The sequence below is a fragment of the Rhamphochromis longiceps genome, linkage group LG4, assembly GCF_057381845.1.
Source record: "Rhamphochromis longiceps isolate RC_006_pf linkage group LG4, R_longiceps_female_GT1.1, whole genome shotgun sequence".
Lineage (NCBI taxonomy): Eukaryota > Metazoa > Chordata > Actinopteri > Cichliformes > Cichlidae > Rhamphochromis > Rhamphochromis longiceps.
In genome coordinates this window covers 31,576,830-31,601,130 of record NC_140560.1, presented here as the reverse complement: position 1 = coordinate 31,601,130, position 24,301 = coordinate 31,576,830, and the positions used below count along the sequence as shown (strand labels likewise).

Below are 24,301 nucleotides of genomic sequence, written 5' to 3'. Positions count from 1 at the left end.
CGAGTTACACCCATCTAGAGCTTGCTAACACTAGTTAACTAAAGGGAAACTGGAAAGATCAGGCGCGGTCTACTTCCTGAAAGCAAGACAGTTGCTCAAACGTCTCATGTGAAGGACTGTTTCAAAAAACGAATGTTTTCAGTCTGTTTGTGTATATTTTCGGTACTCTGACTTGTACAGTTCGACTAACTGTGGCAGTACTTGAAATGTGTACACTAATCGCTTTAGTGAAACGAGAAAATCACATCGGAATAAAACAGCCCAGGAATTACGCGGGCCCCATATGAACACGTTGGCCTAGTTAGCAGATGGCTATCATTACCAGTAGCACAGCGCATTGTAGTTGCTTTGCTGCAGTTGAATCGACAAACTGACACAAGCCAAACAATTTTATTTAAAAACGGTCTATCACTCATGGTTTAATACTTTTTATATTATCGCTACACGGTAGCGTACGCTAACTTACGTTAGCTTACCTAGCTTTAGTGCAGTATGGCGTTTTTCGTCATACTCAGACCGACTAGGAGCGTTTTCTGTGACCAATGAGTTAAACGTTAAGTTTATTTTTGTTGTAGTACGTATGGCTTCGTATGTATGTGGAGTAGTGTAGTGTTTAGTTTGGGAGCCACGACACGTAGCGCCCGTTGGCTAACGTTTGGCTAACGTTAGCTAGCTAGCGTCTCCTTAGCCGTTAACACGAGACAACAGTGTAAAACTAACACTGCGTATCAGAACGTTGGCTCCGCGGAAAAACTCAAACGCTGATCTACACCACTTCGTCAACTGCTAATAGGATTATTGAGCAAGTGTGAGATCGCCTGACCCACCCTTTAACAACGAGGGGTTCGGAACAGCGCTCTCCACGGCAGCTTCACAATAAATGTCGTTTGTTTACGCTGATTCCAGAGTTCCCCTGGCCCTCTGCCCCACAACATATCACTCCGCACAGAAGAGACTTTTGACACGGAAACATTCAATCTCTTAAATGGCGCCTGAGCAACGCATTTTTATGGCAGCTGACATGTACAAAAATTTATGTTTTGAATAAGCTGTATTTACTTAGTTTCTCAAATGAACGTCGAAGACGGACTAGATTCCGCAAGACAGTTTGTTGTTGTAGCTTAAAATACAGGGGGGGTTAATTGTATGGGTAATTTTGTCCTATGTTGGCTGGATGAGTAAATAAAAACAAAGCCTATTATTGTGTGTTTAAACCACGCATATTTGCTCCAGTTTGCAAATCACTTATTTCAAATGTAAACAGATTAACTTTTAGTTCTTCAATTGCAAACACAACCCCTTCATTTGTAAATAGTAGCGTCCGTAAAATGCCCGGGACTGCTTTCTTTGCGTGGATTACGGTCCTGTGATTGACTATTGATCTGCCCAATCAGAAAATACCTTGAGCTTAGCAACAGCAAAATTATTCTCTGGTCCAATCAACAAAGAGTAGGGTAGGCTTTAGCGGACTCGAGATCCTCTTAATTGATTGGTCAAGAAGCTCGCCAGTTATGGTAGACTTGTGGGCTATGTAGTTTGGTGCGAAGGTCTCCGCCAAGGCTTCGCCGAAACGAAAACGTCATACCCCACAATCCATCAGGAGTTGAAAGCAGTAGCATGCGCACGGGTAGAGGCGGAGCTGGTATATAAACACGAGCTCCCTCTTCTTGAGCGGCACACTGGACACTGTTGTGACGGCGGAACGCTGTCTCCGGGTTAACGATAACTCTGACAGCATCGAAACAGTTAATGGTAGTTAGCGACAGTTGCTCTGACAAACCCTTGGAGGAGTAACAAGTGTTTACTGTTCGGAAGTTTACTTTTACTTTGCGCGCGTTTGTTTACAAACGCAAACAATCTCAAAAGTTTCTTTATTGATTACGCGAGATTGTAGAATATTTTTGTTCAAATTAACGTCTTTTTAACGAACTTTAAAACTCAGTCACGGGAGCATGAATATCATCTAAAAATGTGCTAAAGTGGAGCCATAGGAGCGGAACACCAGGATGACTGAGCCAGAGGAGACGACCCATCACCTGAAAACTTCAGCCAGCCCTTCAGGTGGGAGCAGTGGAGACGCGTTGGAGCATCTCCCAGCTAGAAACCATGATGGACCACAAAACGGCGACAGGGGGCGACAGAGCGAGCATAAGCAGGAGCAGCGGGCGGAGAACTGCGAGGATATCAACACAGACAAGTTACGGCAAATGAAAGGCGGGCAGAGGGAGGTGTGCCCTGGGTTAGCAGCCGGAAACGAGGTCCAGAAGTGCCCGATTTCAACTCAGCCTCATCAGAAACGCAGCATCCAAGGAGCGACAGGAGACCACCACACCACACAGGGAAAAAACGCCCAAGACAGACGGCTGCAGGTACAAGTGGATAGTTTGCACATCGACTCTGATACGGGCTTAGATGCGCGTCTAGGCAAGAAAAGGCACAGGCGCAGGACCTCCAAGAAGAAGCGCCACTGGAAGCCGTATAACAAACTTTCCTGGGAGGAAAAGAAAGCCCTAGAAGAGAAGGAGACTGCCAGAGCTTCGCGCATAAGAGAGGAAATGTTCGCCAAAGGGCTCCCGGTTGCCCCTTACAACACAACTCAGTTCCTGATGGACGAGCACGACCGAGAGGAACCCGACCTCAACACCCAGATGGGGGTCAGGCGGCCTTCTGGGGTCGGGGTTTGCATGGAGGACACTGGCAGCGAGGATGAGGTCTTGGAAAACGAGGACCAGGACTACGATGACGGCAGCGGCGGGGGCAGCGATGGCATCGGGAGGCCCGGGAACGCGGGTGGAGAGTTCCTCCAAAGAGACTTTTCCGAGACCTACGAGATGTATCACGTCGAGAGCCTGCAGAATATGACCAAGCAGGAGCTGGTCAAGGAGTACCTGGAGCTGGAGAAGTGCATGTCCCGGTTGGAGGAGGAGAACAACCGGCTGAGACGCGCCGTGGAGCCCGGGGGTCAGAACTGCTCGGTCCGGGTCAAAGAGATGGAGAAGGAACTGGAGAGACTGAAAGCCCAAAACATGGAGCTGCTCCTGAAGAGCCAGCCCAGCAAGGACAGGGGCCAGGTCGCTACAAATTAAAATCCTTTGGATAAGGTAAAACATGGGACTACTGCATTTTTAAAAGAATTTATCATAAGTTTTTCTGTAAGCAGTTTGTCACCTGGACAAAATAAGTAAATATTTGACGTTTCACTTTCTATTTGAGCTGTTAATGTCCCATTCGGTTATTGTTTTCAAGGAGAATTGTAAATATTTCAAATTTGATTTCTTTTTTTTTTTCTTTTTTCCTTTTTTTATAAAGAGGTATTTGAAAAGAAATTTCCGTTTGTTCCTCTGCTCAACTTTGTAGGTATCCATTGACATAAACTGTTCTGTTTTTAATTTTAAGAGCAAATATTGTATGTCGGATTATTTTTCTCCCCCCTCCAGAAACTGAACAAGAAGAACTTGCAGCTAATTGGGCCATCCTTTCAGATACTTTTTTGCAAAAAAAAAAAAAAAAAAGACTTCAGCGTGAACATTTTAACAGTTGTGTGTTAACCTTTTAGTTCCAATAAAATAATATAAAAATTGAAGTTCTGAATCAGACTGCCATGTGTTGTTCAGCCTGTCCTCAAACACAGGAAGCTGCAGCTAGGAGCTGCTGTCAGTGGCTTTGGTCAGATTTCTTGCAAGGATTCCGATATGGGCCAGACACAAGGCATCAGTGGCCTCTGAATGGAAGACTACATGAGAAGGGGGGATGGGATATGGATGAGATGCTCTTTATGAAAGCTTAGTCCACTCGGAGGTATACAGGAAGACATGCAAGTGGGATTTTATTGTTTATTTTTACTAAATTTTCTAGGTTGTAATACAGACACACTGTGGTTATTATTTTTGCAAGTCAAGGATCTGCAGAAAATCGTGTCTTTATTCTGACTTGATAATGAATTTTCTCATCATTACAGCTACCAATCACATATATATTTACACCCCGCCCCCAGTTAAAATTAGTAACTTCACAAGTTTAGGCAGGCCTGATACAAAGAGACATGGCACCCAGAGATTTGTTTTGCAATCGATGGGATAATTATGTAGCAGGGTAGATAGTGGTAGAGGTGTAACTTAAATTTTTATTAAGTTAATTTAGAAATATCTTGCAAATAAATGCCTAAAGGGGGTTCCAAAATGTCTGGCGAGTGGTGAGACTTGTTCCTGAAGAGCCTGTGGACAGCCATACAGACAAGGTTGGTTACTGATCATGTGAGAAGTGCTGCTCATTTGCAAAGCCTAAGAATGTGATGAAAAGTGTGTCTTTACTTTGGTGGGGTCATCCGTTTTAATAGAATCCCATTATTATAGCTACTACTCACAGAATCCATAAATATTTAAACATTCCCATAAATTAAAATAAAGACCCTCAACACTCCAGATTCCGTTTCCCTTTATGTCTTATTCCTCTTCAAGCCTCTAGGGGGAGCCAGTCAGCTCCTATTTTAAGATGCCCGCGCTGCAAAATGTGAGGCACATCTCCACTGTAAAAAATGTGTTTTGCGCACACACAAAAGTCACAAACGCAAACACATTTTTTTTTTAAACATAGTTCTGTTTATTTACATCATATAACCTGCTTTTAAGCACACAGCCACGAGGGAAATGAGTTCAGGCGGACAACCATGTTTTTTTATTTGTTTTTTTCTTTTAGTCCAGTCATTTTTCATATTAGTCATACTCGAAAGCAATTCCAAATGTACACAATACAATATGTTACATATTAAGATAGTATGTACAAAAAAAAGAAACTTTTAAAATACAACAACGACACAAAAGGTAAAATCACATTTCAGACTGTCGACGTTTCCCTTTGATGAGGTTTTTGTTCATCTTTAGGAAACTGGATGCTGTCTGGCATGACCTAATGCAGTTGTAGGGTGGGGGTGTGTTAGGTGTACCTTATTCACACACTGTGGATTATTAGGCATAGAGAGGTGACCTCAGTTTGTTAAAAAAACAAAAGAAGCAGCTGAGAGAATACTATGCTTTTCCCCTCCTCTGTTAAAGGCAAAGGGAGTGCATAGAAGTGTCCTTGGCTTGAAGTGTGCTTTACTTTTCTTTCTTTTATTTTGTTTTGTACAGCCTCTCTGTTAGACTGCTTGTATTTAATGTACACATCTTTGGGTCAGTGCCTCAATTATACCGTCAACCACAGCAGAGGAGGGGAGGAGACCCAGAAATAACAAAAGGAAATGGAAGGATAAGAACAGAGCATGGCACTGCAGAACAAAAACACATTCCAGAAATCAGGCACTTGTAGAAAAAACCTTGAGGTAAGACGAGACTAGAACCTATTTATTATTATCATTCTTCTTCTCTTTCACTGGGTTATTATTTGGTCGCAGGGAAACAAGCAAGCCTTTTGTGACTTCTGAATTTGCACCTCTCGCTCGGGTCGTGTTTTTTTCGCTACTGCAAATTGGTTCTGCGGTCAAGACGAGACAGAAACAACAGACTCTTGTTCTTCTTTTTTCATTTCCTCCAACGTACCATTTCCCCACTCAGGGAAGATTTATTAGAACCTGACCTTGTGTGCTGAAAACACCAAAAAAAAAAAAAATCCTACACCAGTCTGTTAAACACTGTCAGGCATCTTCTTTTGAGCTCCTGTGTTCAGTGAATATGAGCTGATCTGTTGAGGCAATGCTCAGTAATGCCAGACTTGAAGCCCTGGTGGCATGATCAGCTGTCTGCAAACTGTCCGATATCACATAATAATTACCTGATTAAAATTCAGAACTTGCTACATGTTGTTACTACAGAGTGTTGTGTACATTTTGTGTAACTAGCCACGAGATAATCTTTATTATAAGACTTATCTCGTGAGATAAAGGTTTCCTGCACAGTGCTGTGAATCAGAAAGGCCATCTATGAGGAAATAAGGAATACGTTTAGTCGTGTTTATCTCGTCTCCTTTAAACAGGTACACCCAAGAGGTGAAATTGCAATAAATTTTACTTTAATACAAAATATATATATTTAATATATATATATATATTGAATATAAAACAAAAACAAATAATATATTAAGGGAAACATTTCAAGTAACATCTTGAAAACAAAACCAAACAAAAAAACAACTGTGCACTTATTTGCACTTTTGTAAACCTTAAAAAAAAGACCTAAAAAAAAAAAAAAGTACAAACAAATATTATAACATAATATTTATATTTACAGGGTTAACTTAACAAGGCTTTGTACAAATGTTACAAAAATCGTTTAACACAAACACCTGCACGTTTAGACATGGTCACAAATATTTTTGGGCAAACACACATAAACATTATTAACAAGTAGAGGGAGACAACTGCATTTCATGTGAGCTGAAGTTTGGTGGAGTTTTACAGTGTGAATGGTCAGAGGGGAAACGTTAGGAAGACTGATATGAAGAATCAGTTGTTTGCCCTCCTGAAATGGTTTTATATGATTTTTTTTTTTTTTTTTAATAACTGTAGAAGCTGCATTTCAGCATCCTCGTCTGGTCGATTAAACTTTTAATTTACGTCATCTGTGATCCAGACAGGAAGGAAGAGAAGACGAGGGATGCTCAGTTGTTACACGAATCAGAATTCTTGGCTCTTACATCGACCGTGATGACGTCTGTTTGTGTCTCTGTCCTATCATTTCTATAAGAGCACACTTAAAGGAAAAAGAAAATGAAAGCTTTGGCAACACTGGAACGCACCCTGCCATGCAAATGGAGCTCAATGAAAAGTAAAAAAACAACAACAACAACAACAAATAAGGTGGGCCGTTTTTCACCTGTCCACCAACCACATCCCCGTTTGCACTGCTGCCAGTTTACTGACCTGCAGGCCGTCAGCAGCTCAGCTGGACATCCACTCCCCCATCCTTACGCACAAACTGAGAATCAGCAGCTTTGGCCTCTTTTCTTGGAGCGGTGGTTGGGGTCAGGGTTCAAAGGTACTGGTGGAAATTGGAGGTGGGTGCTTGACGTGTAGCCGGTCCTTGGTCAAGACCTTCTGCATCCCGAGGCAGCCCTTGTGTTTTGACCTGGTTTTGATTGTTAGGAGATAAGGGGAAATCGCTGACAATCAGCTGGGGTCTCTTATCGGACATCTCAGTCGGGGAAGCCACCACAGTGTGTCTGCGCCAAGCCCGCTTCTTCCTGCGCGTCTCGGGTGACGGTGGTTTCCGCAGTCCAACGCGGTGCAGGTTGTCAGCTGAGCCTAGCAGTCGGGCGCGGACCTGATCGGCCAGCGACTTCCCGCCCGGGCCGGTCGGAGTGAAGGAAGCGGCCTCGCTGGGCAGCACGGCAGGCTTGGGTCGGGCTGGGCGCAGACTCTCCTGGCTGCTGCCTGAGGAAGTGTTGGTTCTGGAGGTATCCCTCTTTGCTGTGGGTGCACCTTCCGTTCCTGAGCCGGAGCCCTCGGATGGAGCCGTGCCCTCGGGAGACTCCATCAGGTCCGGGGAGCGAGTCTTGTTTTTCTCAGACTTCAGCTTCCTCCTGGCCAGAGTGTCGCACTGGATCAGCTTGTGGGAGTTAAAGGAAGGCCGCGAGTGCAGTCTGTGAGTGGTGGAGGAGGACGAGAAGGAGGAGGAAGAAGGTGTGGTGGAGCGGGCCCCTCCGTCGCTCCTCTCTGTGGAGTCTGGTCTCTGTGTGAGGGAAGTGGGTGGGGTGAGAATGTTACTGGTTGACAGAGCGGGGCTTTTGTAGTGTGTGTAGAGAAAGCTTCGCGGCGGCGCCAGCAGCTGCGTGTTTACAGGTGGCGCCGGGTGTTTATCGGGTCTCTCCTGTGTAAGAGAGCGCGAGGCGAAGCCGCTCTCATTATCTGTCTCGCTCACCAGCTCGCTGTGTTCATCATCAGCATCGTCCCCCCTCCCCTCAGATCCCAAGCTCCGCCCTAAAGTAGAGAGGGTGGAGTAACCTGAAACTATAGAGCGAGCATCCTCTGGAGCTCGCCACTGAGGCCCCTTCACCTCCGCCTGCACCTCCTCCTCCTCGTTTAACATGGCTGCCTGCCTTCCTCCCGCCTCCTCTTCCACTTTACAGGACAACCGATTGGGTTTAACGGCCGGCTCCTCTTGTCGCTCCTCTTTCACTCCGCTCTCTGCAACTTCCTCATCCTCCTCCTCCTCGTCCTCTTCTTCCTCTTCGTCATCATCCTCCTCTCCCTCTGCTCGAGGAGCAGTGTCTCCTACTGGCGACTCCACCTCCTCTTCCTCTCCTGCCCCTAAATGTCCAGCTTTGATCGGCTCATGCTCAGAGTCGTCGTCGGTGCTGCTGCCCACGCGGCGGGCGTTATGGCGCTTCCTGCGTTTGCGGCCAGTAACCGCTGACATGATGGACAGAGCCAGGAATTCCTTGGCTGTGAGGTCCTTCTTTGACCCCCATGACCCCTGAAAAAGCAGGAAATATTACTGCTGAATCTGTGCGTGCAGGAGGTTGGACAATCAGGCTTGCTTCATGTGAGGGGAGGTTACCTTTGATTTCGCTGAATCACTGTTGGTTGAATCTGGGGAAAAGGAAATGGAGACATTTGTGGGTCAGAACGGACGAAGTAAACAAAAGGCCAGAACAGTCATGGTGGAGGACACAGAGGGAGTTGCTGTGATCATCACTTATTTTTTAAAAGGAAAAAAACAACAATAAATAAAATAACTGCTCCTGCACTGCTCCCTGTATGTTCCTACAGACTTTAATGCTGATTTTGCTATGAAGCAGGTTGTTTTCCATCAGGTGCAAAGTGGACAACACCGCCTGGGACATTGCGTCTTAACGTGCGGCTAATTTTTGGATAAAATTGTGTTTATTCTCAGAAAACTGCAAAAAGTTTAATCAGTACTTCACATGTTGCAGGCAGTGGTTCATTCTGTGCTGTTTTTATGGTGATGGATGCTTCAGGGACTCAGATTAACCTCCTAATGCCGAGGTCATGGCAACCTGTCTGGGGTTAGGGTTAGTTTTGTTTGGTCACATAACAAATAGGAAACCATTTTCATAAACAAGAAGATGTTAGATTTCCTATAAGGTCTAATACATTTTGACAGCATTAGACTCTATTTTCTTGTAGAGGAACATTTTGTTAAAAGAGTGCAAGTTAACTAAGCGCCTATAAAGGGGTCGACAATGACCTGGCAGATGCAGATTGAACAGTTTTGATTGGATTCAATTTATGCATGTGATGTTCTGCTCCTTAACCTTAAATGAAAAAAAAAATAAAAAAATCACAATTGCATCTCTATACAACGGTTTATTCTGCAGTGAGCAGTGCAGCTGCAGTTGTATCTCCAATTCCTGTGATGGATTTTTAAAGGAACTTGTTTTCCTCTGTGGCCTCGGACCATAACAAGGACAAAAACACTGAATCACACACTGGAGTTGTGTTCAGGGAAAACAATGATTGGGGGGGGGGGGAAGCAGGGTTTGGTGTTGGAGGAGAAACCTCATTAGAAAAATCACGGCACACACTGATGACATCACGAAAAACACGGATGGCATCGGTCAGTGAAAGAAGCAGTACGAAAAGAAACGCAATCCTCACAAATGAATGCAGGAATGAAGCCCTGGATTTGTCTTTCATGTATCGTAGTAAAGGGAACACCCAAATCTCTTGAGAAACCGGGGAGGGTTGGTAAGGTTTTCTGGATGGAGCTGTTTCTCAGGGACTCAGCAGTAATGACCACGTCAGTGTATTTTCTGCTCAGCTTAGAGAAGTTCTCTTGTTTACTAGAAAGCTAGTGATGACATTCAAAATGTGACACAGCCTTTCTTACTGCTACACTAACATCACTTACCCACTACAATTCTGATACACATAGGACCAACGCAGTTTTTACTAATGCATTACTAATGCATTACTAACGCATTACTAACGCATTACTAACGCATTATGCCAGCCCAAACTGGCTTTAGCATATAAAGAAACTACTGTCACTATTTACAATTAGAGAGCAAAGTAAGAAATGAACCGACTGCGCCTGGATTTTGAAAACAACTTTTGTAAATCACCCATAAAACCAACAACACCTGAGTTCTATTATTGAAAATCTGGCCTCTTAAGTTAACTATGGCGACAGCTATGAGCGGACTTTATAGACAGAAACAATTAAATATTAACAGACGACCCTTTTGAATCGTTTTCATCTGAACTTTTCTAATGTGAGGATCGCAGGATTTCTGTTGTTTCTTCTTGAACATTTTTTTTGTTTTCGTCTGTATAATTCTGTTGATTAGTATAGATTTGGTATACGTTATTAGGATATTACACATGTTAAATATGAATTTGATGGGTAGGATACTTGAGTATTCTCTCTATACCATCACTGGTGATGATCCCAGTCCGACCTTTGAACCCTAACCCTATGTTTGGAGACAAACAAAAAGTACTTTTTGGAAAAAATTGGGATTTTTCTTTGGCCTTGACTGAAAAGACATTCTAGTAGCACAGGGTTCAAGTGAAAGCTAGGATCATCACTGATGATAACTTAGATCTCAGGGGTAAGGCAAAGTGAAGCTCAAGTGCAGCCCTGGCAGATTAACTGATCTCAAGCCTACATCAGCTGATACATTTCTAGGCAAATCTCATATAAGGCGCATAATTTAAGCCGCTTTGCAACCCATCTCCACCCCAGCTGTTCTTTTTGCAATGTGTTTGACTATATGAGTATCACATCCTTTGCAACTGAAGCCAGGTCTGCTGCTCTTCCTGCTTGTATGCAGGCTGGCTGTTAGGAAACCTCAGAACAGACTATAGTAGTCCTGACTCAAATACAGTTATATGTTGCTCTACATAGCAACTTTACAGTTTGACAAGCAAGTACGGAACAAACTGTGAATGTAATTTTCCTTATAACCTTATTTTGCATATATTCTTTTTAAAAGATAATAATATGAGATGCTTCGCTTGTTACCATATATACCAGTGCCACATTAGACATTCCTAGTTCACACTGTGCCGATAATACATGAGAGGACACGTCCCTGTGAGTCCACCCCAAGCTAAACAGACTTCCTGTTACGTCTGCACTCACTTTGGCTACAAGGAGGGAGCTTCCAGCTGCCATCTTGAAGCTTTTACACAAAATATTTTCTTTTGAAGGGATAATGAAACAATGAAACAGCACCATGCAGAGTCCCTTTACAGGCAGAAGTGATGTTAGGATTTTTACGATGGGGCCACACAGACCGAAATTGCCTGTAGGATGAGTGCAGCGCAGTGCTCGGCAAGGCACAGGCCACCAGTGAAGGAGTTGTCTCTCAGTGACAGAGCACAGTTTACACTCCGGTGTCAGATAAAGCAGCTTTAACACTCAGAGAGCATCCAGTCATCCATTAATTCATTAGTCAGACTGGGGCCGACATTGAAGTGACATGTTTTTACAGAGACTTCAGTCTGACGCTGAGAGGGAGACGCTGACTTTCAGGAGGGTAATGGAGACCATGGAGACACAAACCATCACCACCGCTAACACACACACACACACACACACACACTCTCTCACACCCATTATTATTACTTTCACAGTATGGTGCACTGATTTGGTTGCACACACACTCACACACACAAACAGTGCCATCCTACCGCAGTGGCTGCTCCACAGGCTCAGCTGAGAGAAAGAAATGCAGAAATGTACAGAGAAAGTGAAAGGTGAGCAACATGGAGGGGAAAAAAGAGGTCAGCAGAAAGAAGAGAAGTAAAGGCACACTATCAAACACAGAAACACTCAAACTGCTAACGGATGTTCATTCCTTGAGCTGCTTTCCAGTTCTGTTGGAAAGTAGGGAAATCATACTTTAAACTGGGACAAACTTCCAAGGAGAATTCTGAATCAGGCCAGGAATTCTATCAACTGCCTTTAAGCAAACACAATCTGTTAGTCCTAGAAATATATTCCTTCAGATTAATTGTAAAAACCTCTCAGTGGAACTTCGGTGATCATTGGTTTCTTTTAATATTTATAAATGTATTACTGTTGTCTTGTTTTAGACAAACCTGGCCGCACAACATTCAACACACAAGTGAGGAATTACCTACTTCCAGCTTTAAATGAAAAGCAGCAGCATTCGTTTCGCGTTTACTAATTCTAACTCAGTTCTACTGTTGCGGCTCGTCACAGAAAGGCGGAGCTGTAAACAGCGTGCTCACCCGAGGCTTCGCCGAGCAGAGCGGTCCTGCCGATGTTGGAGAGCAGGTGGTCGATGTTGGGGGCGGGCTGCACGTCCTCCGTGTCCACTGGTGTCTGCAGGGACGGGGTAGATTCACTTTAAAAACTCGGAGCATTGCATCCATAAACTGTTAAGTATCCGCCGTAGTTTTAGGGGCCTTTTATGTCTTTATTATGGGCAGTACATGACAGCAAATGAAGAACAGAGTGAGACAGACTCAAATTGGGGACGTGGCTAGCATCTCAATCCCTAGGCCAAGAGCTCAAATGCAGCTATCATTAATTCAGCTCCATTTCTGGAGATCAAGTGTAGCGGCTGCTGCATACTTATGAGACAATTATCATTAGGGAAATATTAGTTATTGAAACTGGAAGAAGATTCCTAGAAAGGTCAATAAGTCTTGAATGATTTGCTTTTGAATGCATGTCTCAACAATTTCCAATTTCACAAAGATTAAAAATTAAATGTGTTTGCAACTTTGTGCCAAACATTCTGCACTTTTTTTTTGTCAGTTGCAGCATCTATCATTGCCTTTGAAAGCATACCTTCTCATCCTTGTCTAGCTCATCAGTGAAAAACCAGGTGCACTGCAAGAAAGCCGGAGAAAGAAATACTGAGCATGACTTGGATACTATTAAGGATGTAAGTGATTTATACTGTTCGTGCGCGTTTGCATCTCTCACGTGTTGTATGAGCGTTTCTACGATCTTGTAGCGGTCGGGCATGTGAGTGACCATGTCTTTCATGTTGTCCTCAGACGTCCGAACCAGCGTCGGCCCAAACACGAGAGCCAAGTTACGAGGCTCCATCTAGAGACGCCAGGAACATATTGATGGCATTAATACCAAATACTTAACAGTGATACATTTCGTCCGCATTTACAAATTCCCTTTATCCCACCTTGTTTTTATCCGAGTTGTCGGCTACAGTCTTCAGGTGACCAACCAGGAACTTGAGAGTGTGGTAATAATGATCTGGGAGGTCGCGGATCTGTACAAATGAAAGGAAAACAGAGTGAAACATCAAAACCGTAAACCTGTTTAACCTGCCCGACTTCTGCGCGCACTTAACCCAAGCGGGTAAACACGTACCAACTTCTTCATGGTCTTCAGTCTGTCGGATGCATTTTCCATCCGATTGGCATCGATGAAGTCGTTGTACTTGTCTGTTAAGATATGAGAAGATATAAAAAGTCAGATGAAGCTGTGTGATTAGGCTGCATAGCGATGTTTTGCGATGGCATGTTGGAACCTGTTGGTCTCACCGTTGGTGAAGAGTGGCTCTGGGAGTTTCCTGAAGAAGGATTTGAGTAAGCTACTGACGACATTGAGGTCCTGCCACTTCTGCAGACGACAGAGCACACAGAGACGACTCAGATATCGTTACCAATCACCTTTTGTACTAAAAGTGCCAGTTAATTGTTTCTTTTTTTCCTCTCTTTGAGGATCGACAGTATTCTTGCCTTCTATGATCATGTAAAAAAAAAAAAGCAGATCCCAATGATTCAGCAGGCTTGTAGAAACACATTCAGGAGCAATAACTTTAAGTTATGGTTTTCTGCATGACTTTAGAAGCCTCTCACATTGTTATCGAGGAATTTCCTGGAATCTTTTCAAACAATCTTTGGAAAGACTCTTGAAGGTTTTCCATTTCTACCTCTTGGACAATAACAGACTTCAAATTGTTTGGAAACGAGGCGCTCAAACTAATGCTAATGATCAGTTTATCAAGTGCATTCAATTAGCAGCACCTGGCACCTGTGAAGCAATAAGTGTGTACTTACTGCTTCTGGATTTTGGCTTATTTTTTGCTAAATAAATTACAGCACTGAGGTTCATCTGAGGTTGCGTTTACAGGCTATTTTAAGACCTACGAAGCACCAGATGATTTTTTTATGTGCTGATATGTAAAATCTCAGAAATGAAAGAGGCTGCACTTTTTTTTTTTTTTTTTTTTTTTTTTTTTTTACACGACTGAATGTATATTTATATTTCTGCACCTCCTCTGCAGGGTTGATGTCCACGCCCTTGTTGAGCTGCTCCTGGAGCAGCGACACCATGGCGTTATTCCCTGGGACTCGGTAAATGCCGGTGTATTCCAGACCCATCTCCTCCACGAGGCCACAGCAGATCTCCACAATCATTGGAACGAACTGCAGAAGGAGACACGGAAACGTGTGATCACAGAAAATAAGGAAAAGGAAAACAGTTTTACCGCATTCAGGTGGTGACAGAGGTCAGTGTGGCTAACCTTGTTATTTGTACCAGGTTGACATTCCTCCAGCCTCACACCGAAAGCTTTGGGCCCAGCTTTCTTTGCTTTCTTCATGATGTTAATTCCCCATGGAGACTTGGGAGGGCTGCTCTCATCTGTAGGCAGGTTGAACAGAAACTTAGCAACTTCCATGTTTGACTAAACACCTTCTTATCCAAACGCTGTCACCCATTAAAACAAAAATAAAAAAGGATTTGAAAACCAGCAGACTGCTTTAATAGAATGGGATTAAAAAAATCTCTAAACATTTGAAAAGGTTAGTACTTACTTTGGGCAAGAGTTGCACTTTTTAGGTCAGTCTTATGTATAGTTGCTTTGTGTTAGCATGGTATAATTAAATATTGAAATAATATGGACAAAAAAGAGAAGAAACAACAAAGCAGTTGACTAAAGGTGCCTCCACAACAAGAGTGAATATGACAACTAAATGATGAGCTATTCACAACTTTGAGGAGTTCCAAATACACTCATAATTGGTCCAATTAATTCTTTATAGTTTTGATTCCAAGATTAGTTTGAAGACAAAGTCAGTAACAAAGTTAGAGCCCAGGATTCAGCAAATGCCGAATGCCAGCGTGGATGGCTTCGAGTCTCCCCGACACTGACCTTTGCCTTCTGGTTTGGGCGAGCGTGGCGCTCCAGCAGCGTTCTCCGTCTTATTGAGCAGGAAGGGAGGCTTCATACGGGACAACTTGGGAGAGGAGTCTGGCTTGTTGACAGCTGGACTGTAGGGGGAGACAGAGAGACAGTGTAGGTATTACTGTTGTGGTTCATTTAAATTTAGCTGTATCTGCTCGTCCGGTGGCAAAAATCCAGGACAGGTTAGAGTAAATTTAACTTCAATTTAAGTTAACCTGCATTTTTCTGGTGTGTGGGAGGGGAATATCCAGGCAGGATGAGGAGAAAGGACAGCAATATTCATGATCGGGTGACTCACCTTTGTTTTCTGTAGTCATTAAGCTTCTTATTAATGAGGGCCTGCCTGGAAAAGCCGAGCTCCTGCGAGACATAAACACACCTGCATTATGAGTCTGAGGTTTTCACTGAGAACATATTAAATGCATACAGTTATTGAAAATCTGCCCGGTAAAAGTGTGTTCTCTGACCTCGTTGTCTATCTTGCTGTTCTCCCCGATGACCTTTATCCAATTCAGCATGTCCTCCCGGTCCTCCGCTTGCAGCAAGTACTCACAGAAGTCCTGGGTGGTCAGCCGGAGGGCGTGCTTTCGTTTGGTCTCGCTGTACGCGATGTCCACCAGGCAGCCCTGGATGCTGATCGGCTGCTCATCCTCGGCCGAACCTCCAATTGTGGCTCCGCGAAGCACTGCCTCCCGCTTATCCTTGTAGAGGAACAGCGATTGGGAGCGAAGAACCGAAAAGACACGCTTCCACGGACGCATGGCGCTGCCTACCTTCTGTGAAGGAAAGAGGAGATGTGATGCGACTCCTTTGCTATGCTTTCCAGATTTCTCTTGTAATCAAGCTCGATTTGCCCACCTTGCCCTTCTCGGTGTGGATCTGCTTGTAGTGCAGCCATCCTTCTCGCCATACATCGCTGTAAGTGATGTTTCCCAGCTCCGAGGTGGAGTGACGTTTCGACCGAACCTCCTCCGCTGTCCCGATGTTGTCCAGAGACTGAAACACAATCGGAAAAGTTTTCAGGTAATTTGTTGACTTTCTGTTTTCAGTTAGCTAGTGTTTAGAGCGGATTTTCTCATTTCAAGTTAGTTTTTATTATCTGAAAATCTTTCGTTTTAGTTTCGATTCTATTGGTTTCAGTGTTAGTTTTAGTCTTTTTTTATTTTGGTTGTATAACATTTTTTTTAACAGAAACCAAAAGTAAGCATCTTACTTTTTCTTTTAAAGTTAGTTTTCAAAGCTCACAAAGTGGTTTCAGCTAGTTTTCACCTTCTGTTTATTTTTTAATTCTCAAGCTTCTTTTATAATGTGCAAAAACACATCAATGCATATTATTTTGTGTTGCTAATTATTGTTTAAATTTAAAATTGCTTTTAAAAATACCATGCAACAGTTTCAAAGAAAACTGTACTCTTCATGCTGACCTGGCAGAAGATTGCAGTAGTTTCCATACTGCAGAATTTTGCAACGGACGAACCACCAGTTCAACTATCAGCTATCGCACCTTTATGTGTCTTTGTATATGGCCAAATATTACCTGATAAAAGCTTTATTAAAACATAACACAATCCTTTCCTTGCACAAATAAAAAGCTGATTTAAAAAGCTGTAATAACAGAAGACACACTCATAGTGTTCCAGTGTAACCAGCTCACTGTAGCTGTAGTTAAATTATATTTAACGTTGGCAAACTTAAGCCACGTGTCCCAACACTTCATTTCAGACTTTATGACTCTTTTATGGCAGCGTGTCACAGAAAAAACACCTCACTGGTTTTAATGACAAAAGTTTAATATGATTTGTGTCTCTGTAGCTCGGCGGTGGCAGGAAGAAGTCATTTGAAACTCCTTCAAAACCTCAGCCTGAATTTGATAATGAGAATTAAAATGATTATAATAACTTGTTTTAGATGTTTGTGCAACCATCCATACATTTTTTTGTATGACCGCATTTAAAAATATTAATGTTGGTTTGCCATAATTAATTCATTGCCTTAGTTAAATAAATACAAATGACTAGTTTAAATTCAATGTGGGTTGATAATGATTTAGTTGCATTTGTTTGCATTTTAGCTTCGTCTTTGAATTTTATGATAACATGCAAAGTATTTACAGATTGTGTCAGTTTATGTGCAGTAATAAAAAGTGAGGAACTCACCCCATCTGTGAAGAAGCTCTTCACTCTTTTTGGAAGCCTCCTACTTGAATATAACATCACAACAAAGAGTCGTTAATATTAATAATGTGAAATATAATTTCTATCAGGTGTCTGGGATCTGCAGTACTTACAAGGATCGTCCGTCCTCTCTGAACGTGTTGAGTCCTTCGTCACATGACTTGGAGCGCTCGCTGGAGATGGCTAGAACATAGGAGGAACGGCGACTGGATTTAATACTGCCTGCTCAGCGAGGGATGAATGAATGAATGGAGAGAACGAGAGAGAGAGAAGAGAGCAGAAAGAAAGAGAAAGAGGGAAAAAAAACAGAAAGAATGTTGATGTGATGCCAATCACCAGAGTGGATGGTGTTGGATTAGGAGATTGGGGCAGTGAGGGAGGAAGCGGGAGGTGGTGGAGGAAGAGGGGGGGGGGGGGGGGGGGGGGGGGTTAACAGGGCGAGTGAATCAGCGACTTGGTGGAGATGGTGAGTAGGAACATGAGCTAGAGGAGTGGGGGTTAGACTGGTTTCCTTGGACCGTTTGCTCACCTCTGGCATACAGGTGTACACACCCATATTCATTTTTTTGTGCAGTTTTTTCACAATCATGCAAGTCTTGGTTTGTGCACCACCAATATGGGCTAAATTAATTTGAAAATACACAGATTGGGCTTCATGCACGCTTAGAATTGTGACCAAAAAATGATCTAAACCAATGTGTTCAAGTCCAATCTACAAATTCAACATGCAAACTGCTGAAACTTCATCTTGTCAAGCTATTTTGGTTTTTGAGTGAGATTTTAAAGTTCACTTCTCATAAAAACAAACTTTTTTTCAGCTCTATAAAATAAAACGTAAATTTCCACAACTTAAGTGCATCCTTAAGTTCAAGATTTCAGCTTCCCCCCCCCCATTTGTGTTAAGAAAATAAGGCAGTTAAAACACAATAAGGAGACAAAATGCTTCATAAGATGGAGATTACAGCAGTTATAAAATTGTATACTCTCTTCAAATCTCATGCTTTATAAATCCACATTGGAAATAAAAGGAGAATCTTAATTTTTGGCTGCATGCAGTGGCAAGGAAGGGAGGGAGGAGGGGGCACTCACTGCAGTCGTGTGAGAAGAGCCTAGTGAGGGGGAAGGTGAAGGTGGGGGATGCGGGGCTGTTGACCACGGCGGGCGTTGAACTCATGCCGCTGGAGACAACGGAGGACGCCGGCACGTGCCGGGCGCGCAAATCGGCGCCGGGGCTGGTTGGCTCGTCTGTGGGCGGGTGGAGGGAAGGAAGGAAAGGGTGAAAGAGAAGGAGAAGGGTTAGGTGTTAGCAAAAAGGGCGAGAAGGTAAGAAAAAAATGGGTTGGGTTAGGAGAAGGTAAGGAGAGGAGAGGTTTTAAGGTAGAGGAATGATGAGGAATTGGGGGATTACCATCAGAGAGACTTAAAAAAAAAACCGCTTTTCACAGTTTCTTTCACTTTAAATTTGACTATCACCTTAAAACATTTACCACAATACTTTAACATGATGCACTTCCAGATTCCCGTGAGAAGTACAAGAAAGTCAGAAACACATACATTTATATGGTCACTTAAGAACACACAGATGAAGCAGAAGTCACTAAAAGCTCCTGTCCTCTCTCAGGAAAGTAAGCATAGCTGCGACCCAACTACAGTAAGAAAAAGTCCCACAGGAACATGGCTGAACAGGCAAAAAGTTTACAGAAAATACAATACCTGCGTCTTCTGCTGCCATAGGAAGAACTGTTCAGTAGCTAACAGAGAGGAGGGGGTTTTGTTACAGGTTTACTGGCTCATGGTTTCAGTTCTTTGTGAAATCTACCCTAGCGCAGGCATGATCTGATATATGCAAGAGAAACCGTTGCTGTCCAAAAGGTAGAAAATAAATTATTGGGCATGAATGATCTTTTCATTTTCTTTCCAACATAAGAATTCTGGGGATTTTTTTATGCTGATAAAGAAACGTAGTTTTTAAGAAGACAAAGGCATAAAATGGTTAGGATCACACAGGCTACTAGTCATCAGCAGTTTCAGGTAAAGGGATATGAAACTAACGCACAGAAACATTCATACACAAACACGCTCACACTTCCTGACTGACAGCGAGGATTAGGGGCTGGTCTGATATTTGCATGCAGTGAGGAGAAGCTGGATTTGCCGTGATGTTTTAAACTCTCAGGACCGAAATGCGTCGAGGCTCTGGTTTGCTCTCGGAGGAAACAGCAGAGGGCAGCACAGCCTCACTCCGCCACACTTCAACTGACCACCACATGGTCATTTTAGAAAAACCCTGCACTGGTTTCATATTTAATTTTCCCTATTTTAATAACCATCTCTCTTCTTACAGTCCAGTCCTCGAACATCCTTCGTCTCTTCCCTTTCTTCATGCTCTTCTTCCCGCCCTCGCTTTTCTATTCTTCGCTCCTGTGCATTTTAGAGGCCGACATAAGGCGGAAAACATTCCCAGTCTGGGATAAGGAATCTGCCTGTTTACAGCATGGCCCAGAAATAGCCGGGCTGTGGGTTTAACAAAGGCCGTCATTAACAGGCAGCCAGAGTGAGCTCAGAAACACGACACAGAGACAGACCAGCAGAGGGGAGCAGCATACTGAAGTACACTGTGCTGCTGCTCTACAGTACATATAGTAAAGGAGGAATTCCTGACTCAGATTTGTCCTGGACAAATGGTGAAGATAGAAGAAATGCTTAAAGACTCATTCCTCTTTGGAATATTTACTTTATTAAGAGGGACCTATTGTGCTTGATTTCTAGTTTTTATCTTCTGCATGATATACAGTTCCAATTAATTCTTATTTATCTTTATTACATCTAAACTGGACCTCATTTCATGGACTCTGAACTATCTGAAACCAACCCTTTTAGCTCCTCTCCCTTTAGGGCAAAGATGCCAGCTTTCCTTTGACTGGCTGTCCCTCACAACTAGAAGGTTTCAACTCCATGTGGAGTTTCTTAGGGATATTCCTTCTCTCTGACATCATACAGAGCCAAGAGTTGAATATAAATAGTCTGAGGCCTGAGTTTTTGCAGCATGTTTTACTAGCTGTACTACCTGTACTCCTGCTTACGAAATATCTCAAAGAATTAACTGACTATCAAACTAACCTGTATGTAGCAACTGTAATTCAATGTAAAGAAGTTTAGACCAAGAAAATGAGAGAGAATGAGCTTGAGCTTTCAATACAAAGTAATTGAAAGCAGGTGCCTGTAAGAAAACACAGAGGGCCAGTACACAGGCCAGTACACGAAGTCCATCATGTCCAGGGTCCAGCTAGTAAAGACAGTCATAGAATGAACCCCCACATAAAACCCTTCATCTAGTAGAGCAGTACAATAGCTGCATTGAAGGCGGGAGCCCCCACTGTTCCCCACAAGGACCATGACAAAAACCTCCTGGCAATTTACAGCTTACAAAGACTCCAAGTGGGCGCACAATAAAATCCTGCAGCAGCATTCGATATAATTTGTCGTTTCATTTTGTAGGAGCTACCAGAAACACAGAAAGTATTAAACACTTCATTGAATTTAGGAAAAATTCAATATGGTGTACGAGATTTGATAAAAACATACAGTATCTGCATTCAGACACGGTTTGCCTTTGAACTGCTATCTCACAGACACCCATGCTTTGAAAAGAAGAAGAAAAACAACAGCCCATGAAATTGCATGTCCCTAAACAGCCTCAGATTATATCAGCATCTGCGTCAGTTGGATAAAGAAAGAAAGAAAGAAAGAAAGAAAGAACGAATGAACGAACGAACGAACGAACGAACAACTACTTCTTGTCTGTCCTAGTTTCAGTTTGTGGATATTAAACATGTCCTGACCTGCTGCTCTGGCTGCTTGGTTTCGTTTAATTCAGGTGAAAGTACGAGGCAAGAATGTGCTCTGACGGATTGACAGCGAGGACGAGAGATGCCTTCCTGGTTTCCTGTAGTTTCTCTCTTTAAATGACTCTCTGGGGCAGAGCGCAGCTTGGCTCAAATATCCACAGTCATTCCAAGATGGGTCAAAGCTTCCCAGTCAGCTGATTTGAATCTATTCAACATTAATGCAAGTTTTCCCCAGCCTGCGAGTGGGCGATATAGGCAAGTCCAGCCTCACCGGCTGACTTCATTTGCTTGTGGTTTGACTTTGACTAATGTCCGTGTCAAGTGATAGAATCTAATCAGAAGCCTACAGGGCCCCTTCTGTTTGAGCCTTTTCAGAGCAAGAAACAAGCTCGAACACGATTGCAGTCAACTCCCACTGACGGCAACATATGCAGGCCATAACTGTAGAAAACAAACAGAAAAGACTGCATGTCCTACTCGGACGGTGCTATGACAGCTCGTTATTAGTATTACTGGTTTAGATTAAAACCACTGTCAGTAGCTGTTGAGCTCCTGTCACGCCTCAACACACAAAATCAAACTCCACCGATGTGAAATTGAAAATTATCCCTCTAAACAACAACCCACATTCAGGAAGTCCAGACCTCCACCTCATTTCCTCAGCACAGTGAGGTGACCTTAAAGTCAGGAGGGCAGCCAGCAGGATTAGTGAACTTCCATCGCACATACGACTAATATGGTGCGTAAGACTGTGGGAATACCGCAATTACCCAACGCAAACATTCACAGACGGATCGGAAACTGCGTCTGGGCAGACTCTGGCGTCTGAATATACAGACGAGGAGGAAATTAAACAACACACAAATTCAAATTTTCATCTGCTTTGCATTTCCTCTCGGTTAAGCTTTCGCTAACGTTCAATAAACACTCAGTGTAGATTACATTTTAGAGGACGACTAATGAAATCTCAAGGTCAGTGTGGGGGTTTTTTGTGTTAGGGAAGTAGGAGAAGGGACATGGGAGGAAGCTTGGAGGCTCCCTACTCACCTATGAAGGGGATGGAGGCCAGAGAGTCATCCTCTAGTGGGAGGGGAGCAAGGTTTCCATTTGGTTTGCCTGAGGCTACATCTCCTGTGGAACCGGGAGCTGGGGCTGAGTCTTTGGGATCAGGAGAAAACAAAGAGGGTTCTAGCCCATCCAAAGGCAGGGCATAGTGAGGGTGACGCATACCCTGGACATTCCTCCGCCCCGTGGGGGGTTTCTGCCTCATCACCACTTCCTGGGTCTGTGCCACCAATTCAGCCTGCCCTTCCACTGCCCCTCGTTCCCTCTCGTGGTTTGTTGGCCTGTACCCTCTGTCCTGGGATTCGGGCGTGGCGGAGGCAACTGGAGTTGTGGTGGAGGCAGTGGGAGGTGCTGGCGTCCCCTCTGGAGGGCTGGTTTTAGGTACTGGGTTCCAGTTTAAGTGGGGGCCAGAGTATGAAGGGTCCCTGAACGAATGAGCCTGCTGCAGGATGCGGCCTGTTTTGCGGTAAAAAGATGGGCTGTAGCTACGGTAGCCCACCGGCAGGTCGTCCACGCTCTGTCCAGGAGGAAGCCGCCTGCTCTGAGTGGGCGCCGGCTGTGGCTGGGTGTGGGTCTGTGGGTGGTGTTTAGAGGTTGGCTGTGACTGCCGGGACACTTGAGGAGCTTGCGCTGCGCTAAAATGGTTGCCCTGCCTGTGGTAAGCGTCAGTCCTCGGGGGAGGCTTGGGGGCCTGCTGGAGCCACGCGGGCCTGTCAATCCGAGGCGAGACCAGTCCAGCTGCTCCTCGGTCCAACATCTCTAACGAGCGACCATGGTGGTCGTAGAGGGCGAGCAAATTTTCAGAGCGTGTTCGAGTATAGTTAGTGGCAGTGTGGTCTCCGTAGGACCAGTATGGCTCCCCTTGGGGTCCGGGTCCTGACTGCTGAAGTAAGAGCAGAGTGTCCTGGGAGGCGCTGTGTGGCCAGCCACCTGTACGCTGCTGCTGCCTCCTTGATTCACTGAGCCGGTCTTGTGAGTAGCTCCGATGGCGGGTCTGCATCTTGCGTACTGAGCGATCCGGCTGCTGGTTGTAGTACCAGTCAGAGAGGGCCTGCTGGCAGCGGTCACTGCGGCTGTGGCTGACCTGTGGCTGAGGGGGACTGGTCCAGGCTGAGCTGGACTTGCGTGGCTGAGCCTGTGAAGAACTGGCACCATGGTGGTTGGGGTAGTGAACTTGTAGCGGGCTGGACAAAGGGCCTCCGGAGGAGGAAGACGAAGAGTAGGAGCGTCCCCTAATCTGGCCCTGAGGCTGCTGGCTGGTCATACCGTACTGGATCTCCTCTGTGCGGTGGGCTGGACTGCTGTGACCCACACCACCGGGCTCGCCTGGCCGCCCCTCCTGCCAGCTGGCGGGGCTGCACACAGCAGATCGGTTGTCCAAGGGTGATGAGGGGCTGGAAGAACCTGGCCAGCGACTCCAGTTATCCAGCTGGTTCTGGCCCATGGGGGATGAGAGGGGAGCTCCAGAAACCGACGTCGTCTTGGAGCGTGGGTAACATAGGGGGGGTGGCGGCGGAAGGTTTTCAGCTCCCCCAGCGTACGGTTCATTACCCGTCAGGTAGGCATCCTGGGAGTACGCCTAGAGAAAGGAGGGAAGATGGAGGAACCGTGAGAACAGACGTGACAGGAAGAAATGGGAAATTACAAAGGTAGGTAGGTAGGTGTGTGTCTGTGTGCGCCTGTGTGTGTATGTGTGGAATGAGAAGTTTAAATAAAAATGGTCTCTTCCTGTAAACAAGTTTGACAACGGCACAGTGTCGTGCTGCTTTACACACAACAACAGCCTGAAAGGGGAAGCTTCTGAGTTATTGCCACAGTTTGTCCCCGAGGCCTCGGCTCTCCACACAAACACAAACTAGCTACCAAACTGGAAGAATTCCCCCGAGAAAAAGCCACAACACTCACCGCACTGCAGCTAGCTATATATACAAAAGTATCCTCTAATGTTATCTAAACAAATACAAAACACACACACACTTTGCTGCTTTAGGAGAATCCAAATGTAAATAACTAGCTTTAAATTACCCGATCATTTCAGGAATCGGCCACACTGCCATATTTAAACCAAAAACACACCTACTTCCAGTTATTTTTAAACTCGCATGACAAAGACATTTTAAATCAGTT

General features: G+C 44.3%; 2 protein-coding genes across 14 annotated transcripts in view; one reads left to right on the top strand and one right to left on the bottom strand.

Moving 5' to 3' along the window:
- Positions 1-1,662: 1,662 nt before the first annotated feature.
- hexim1 (HEXIM P-TEFb complex subunit 1) lies at positions 1,663-3,583 on the top strand. Its single transcript, XM_085404529.1, has one exon. It carries the CDS (start codon positions 2,007-2,009, stop codon positions 3,084-3,086), a length of 1,080 nt encoding a protein of 359 aa, XP_085260655.1. The 5' UTR covers positions 1,663-2,006; the 3' UTR covers positions 3,087-3,583.
- Positions 3,584-4,575: 992 nt separating this feature from the next.
- The window catches only part of arhgap23a (Rho GTPase activating protein 23a), a 67,516-nt gene continuing 47,790 nt past the window's right edge, over positions 4,576-24,301 (bottom strand). For 6 of the 13 annotated variants that reach the window (XM_085404527.1, XM_085404522.1, XM_085404523.1 and 3 more), the window contains 18 exons: positions 22,157-23,753; positions 18,351-18,506; positions 17,375-17,483; positions 17,244-17,286; positions 15,946-16,083; positions 15,555-15,863; positions 15,386-15,447; positions 15,055-15,173; positions 14,425-14,543; positions 14,174-14,326; positions 13,439-13,517; positions 13,266-13,339; positions 13,075-13,164; positions 12,858-12,983; positions 12,720-12,761; positions 12,155-12,248; positions 8,490-8,521; positions 4,576-8,405 (listed from right to left, as the gene is read on the bottom strand). In XM_085404527.1, coding sequence (XP_085260653.1) covers positions 6,963-8,405; positions 8,490-8,521; positions 12,155-12,248; positions 12,720-12,761; positions 12,858-12,983; positions 13,075-13,164; positions 13,266-13,339; positions 13,439-13,517; positions 14,174-14,326; positions 14,425-14,543; positions 15,055-15,173; positions 15,386-15,447; positions 15,555-15,863; positions 15,946-16,083; positions 17,244-17,286; positions 17,375-17,483; positions 18,351-18,506; positions 22,157-23,753 — 4,785 coding nt within the window. In that variant the 3' untranslated portion in view covers positions 4,576-6,962. The remainder of the gene's footprint in view (positions 8,406-8,489; positions 8,522-12,154; positions 12,249-12,719; positions 12,762-12,857; positions 12,984-13,074; positions 13,165-13,265; positions 13,340-13,438; positions 13,518-14,173; positions 14,327-14,424; positions 14,544-15,054; positions 15,174-15,385; positions 15,448-15,554; positions 15,864-15,945; positions 16,084-17,243; positions 17,287-17,374; positions 17,484-18,350; positions 18,507-22,156; positions 23,754-24,301) is intronic. The other 7 variants (XM_085404515.1, XM_085404518.1, XM_085404520.1 and 4 more) reach the window with 6 other exon arrangements.

Coding starts and splice junctions, on each gene's coding strand:
- hexim1 (XM_085404529.1), top strand. CDS start 2,007: ATGACTGAGCCAGAGGAGACGACCCATCACCTGAAAACTTCAGCCAGC.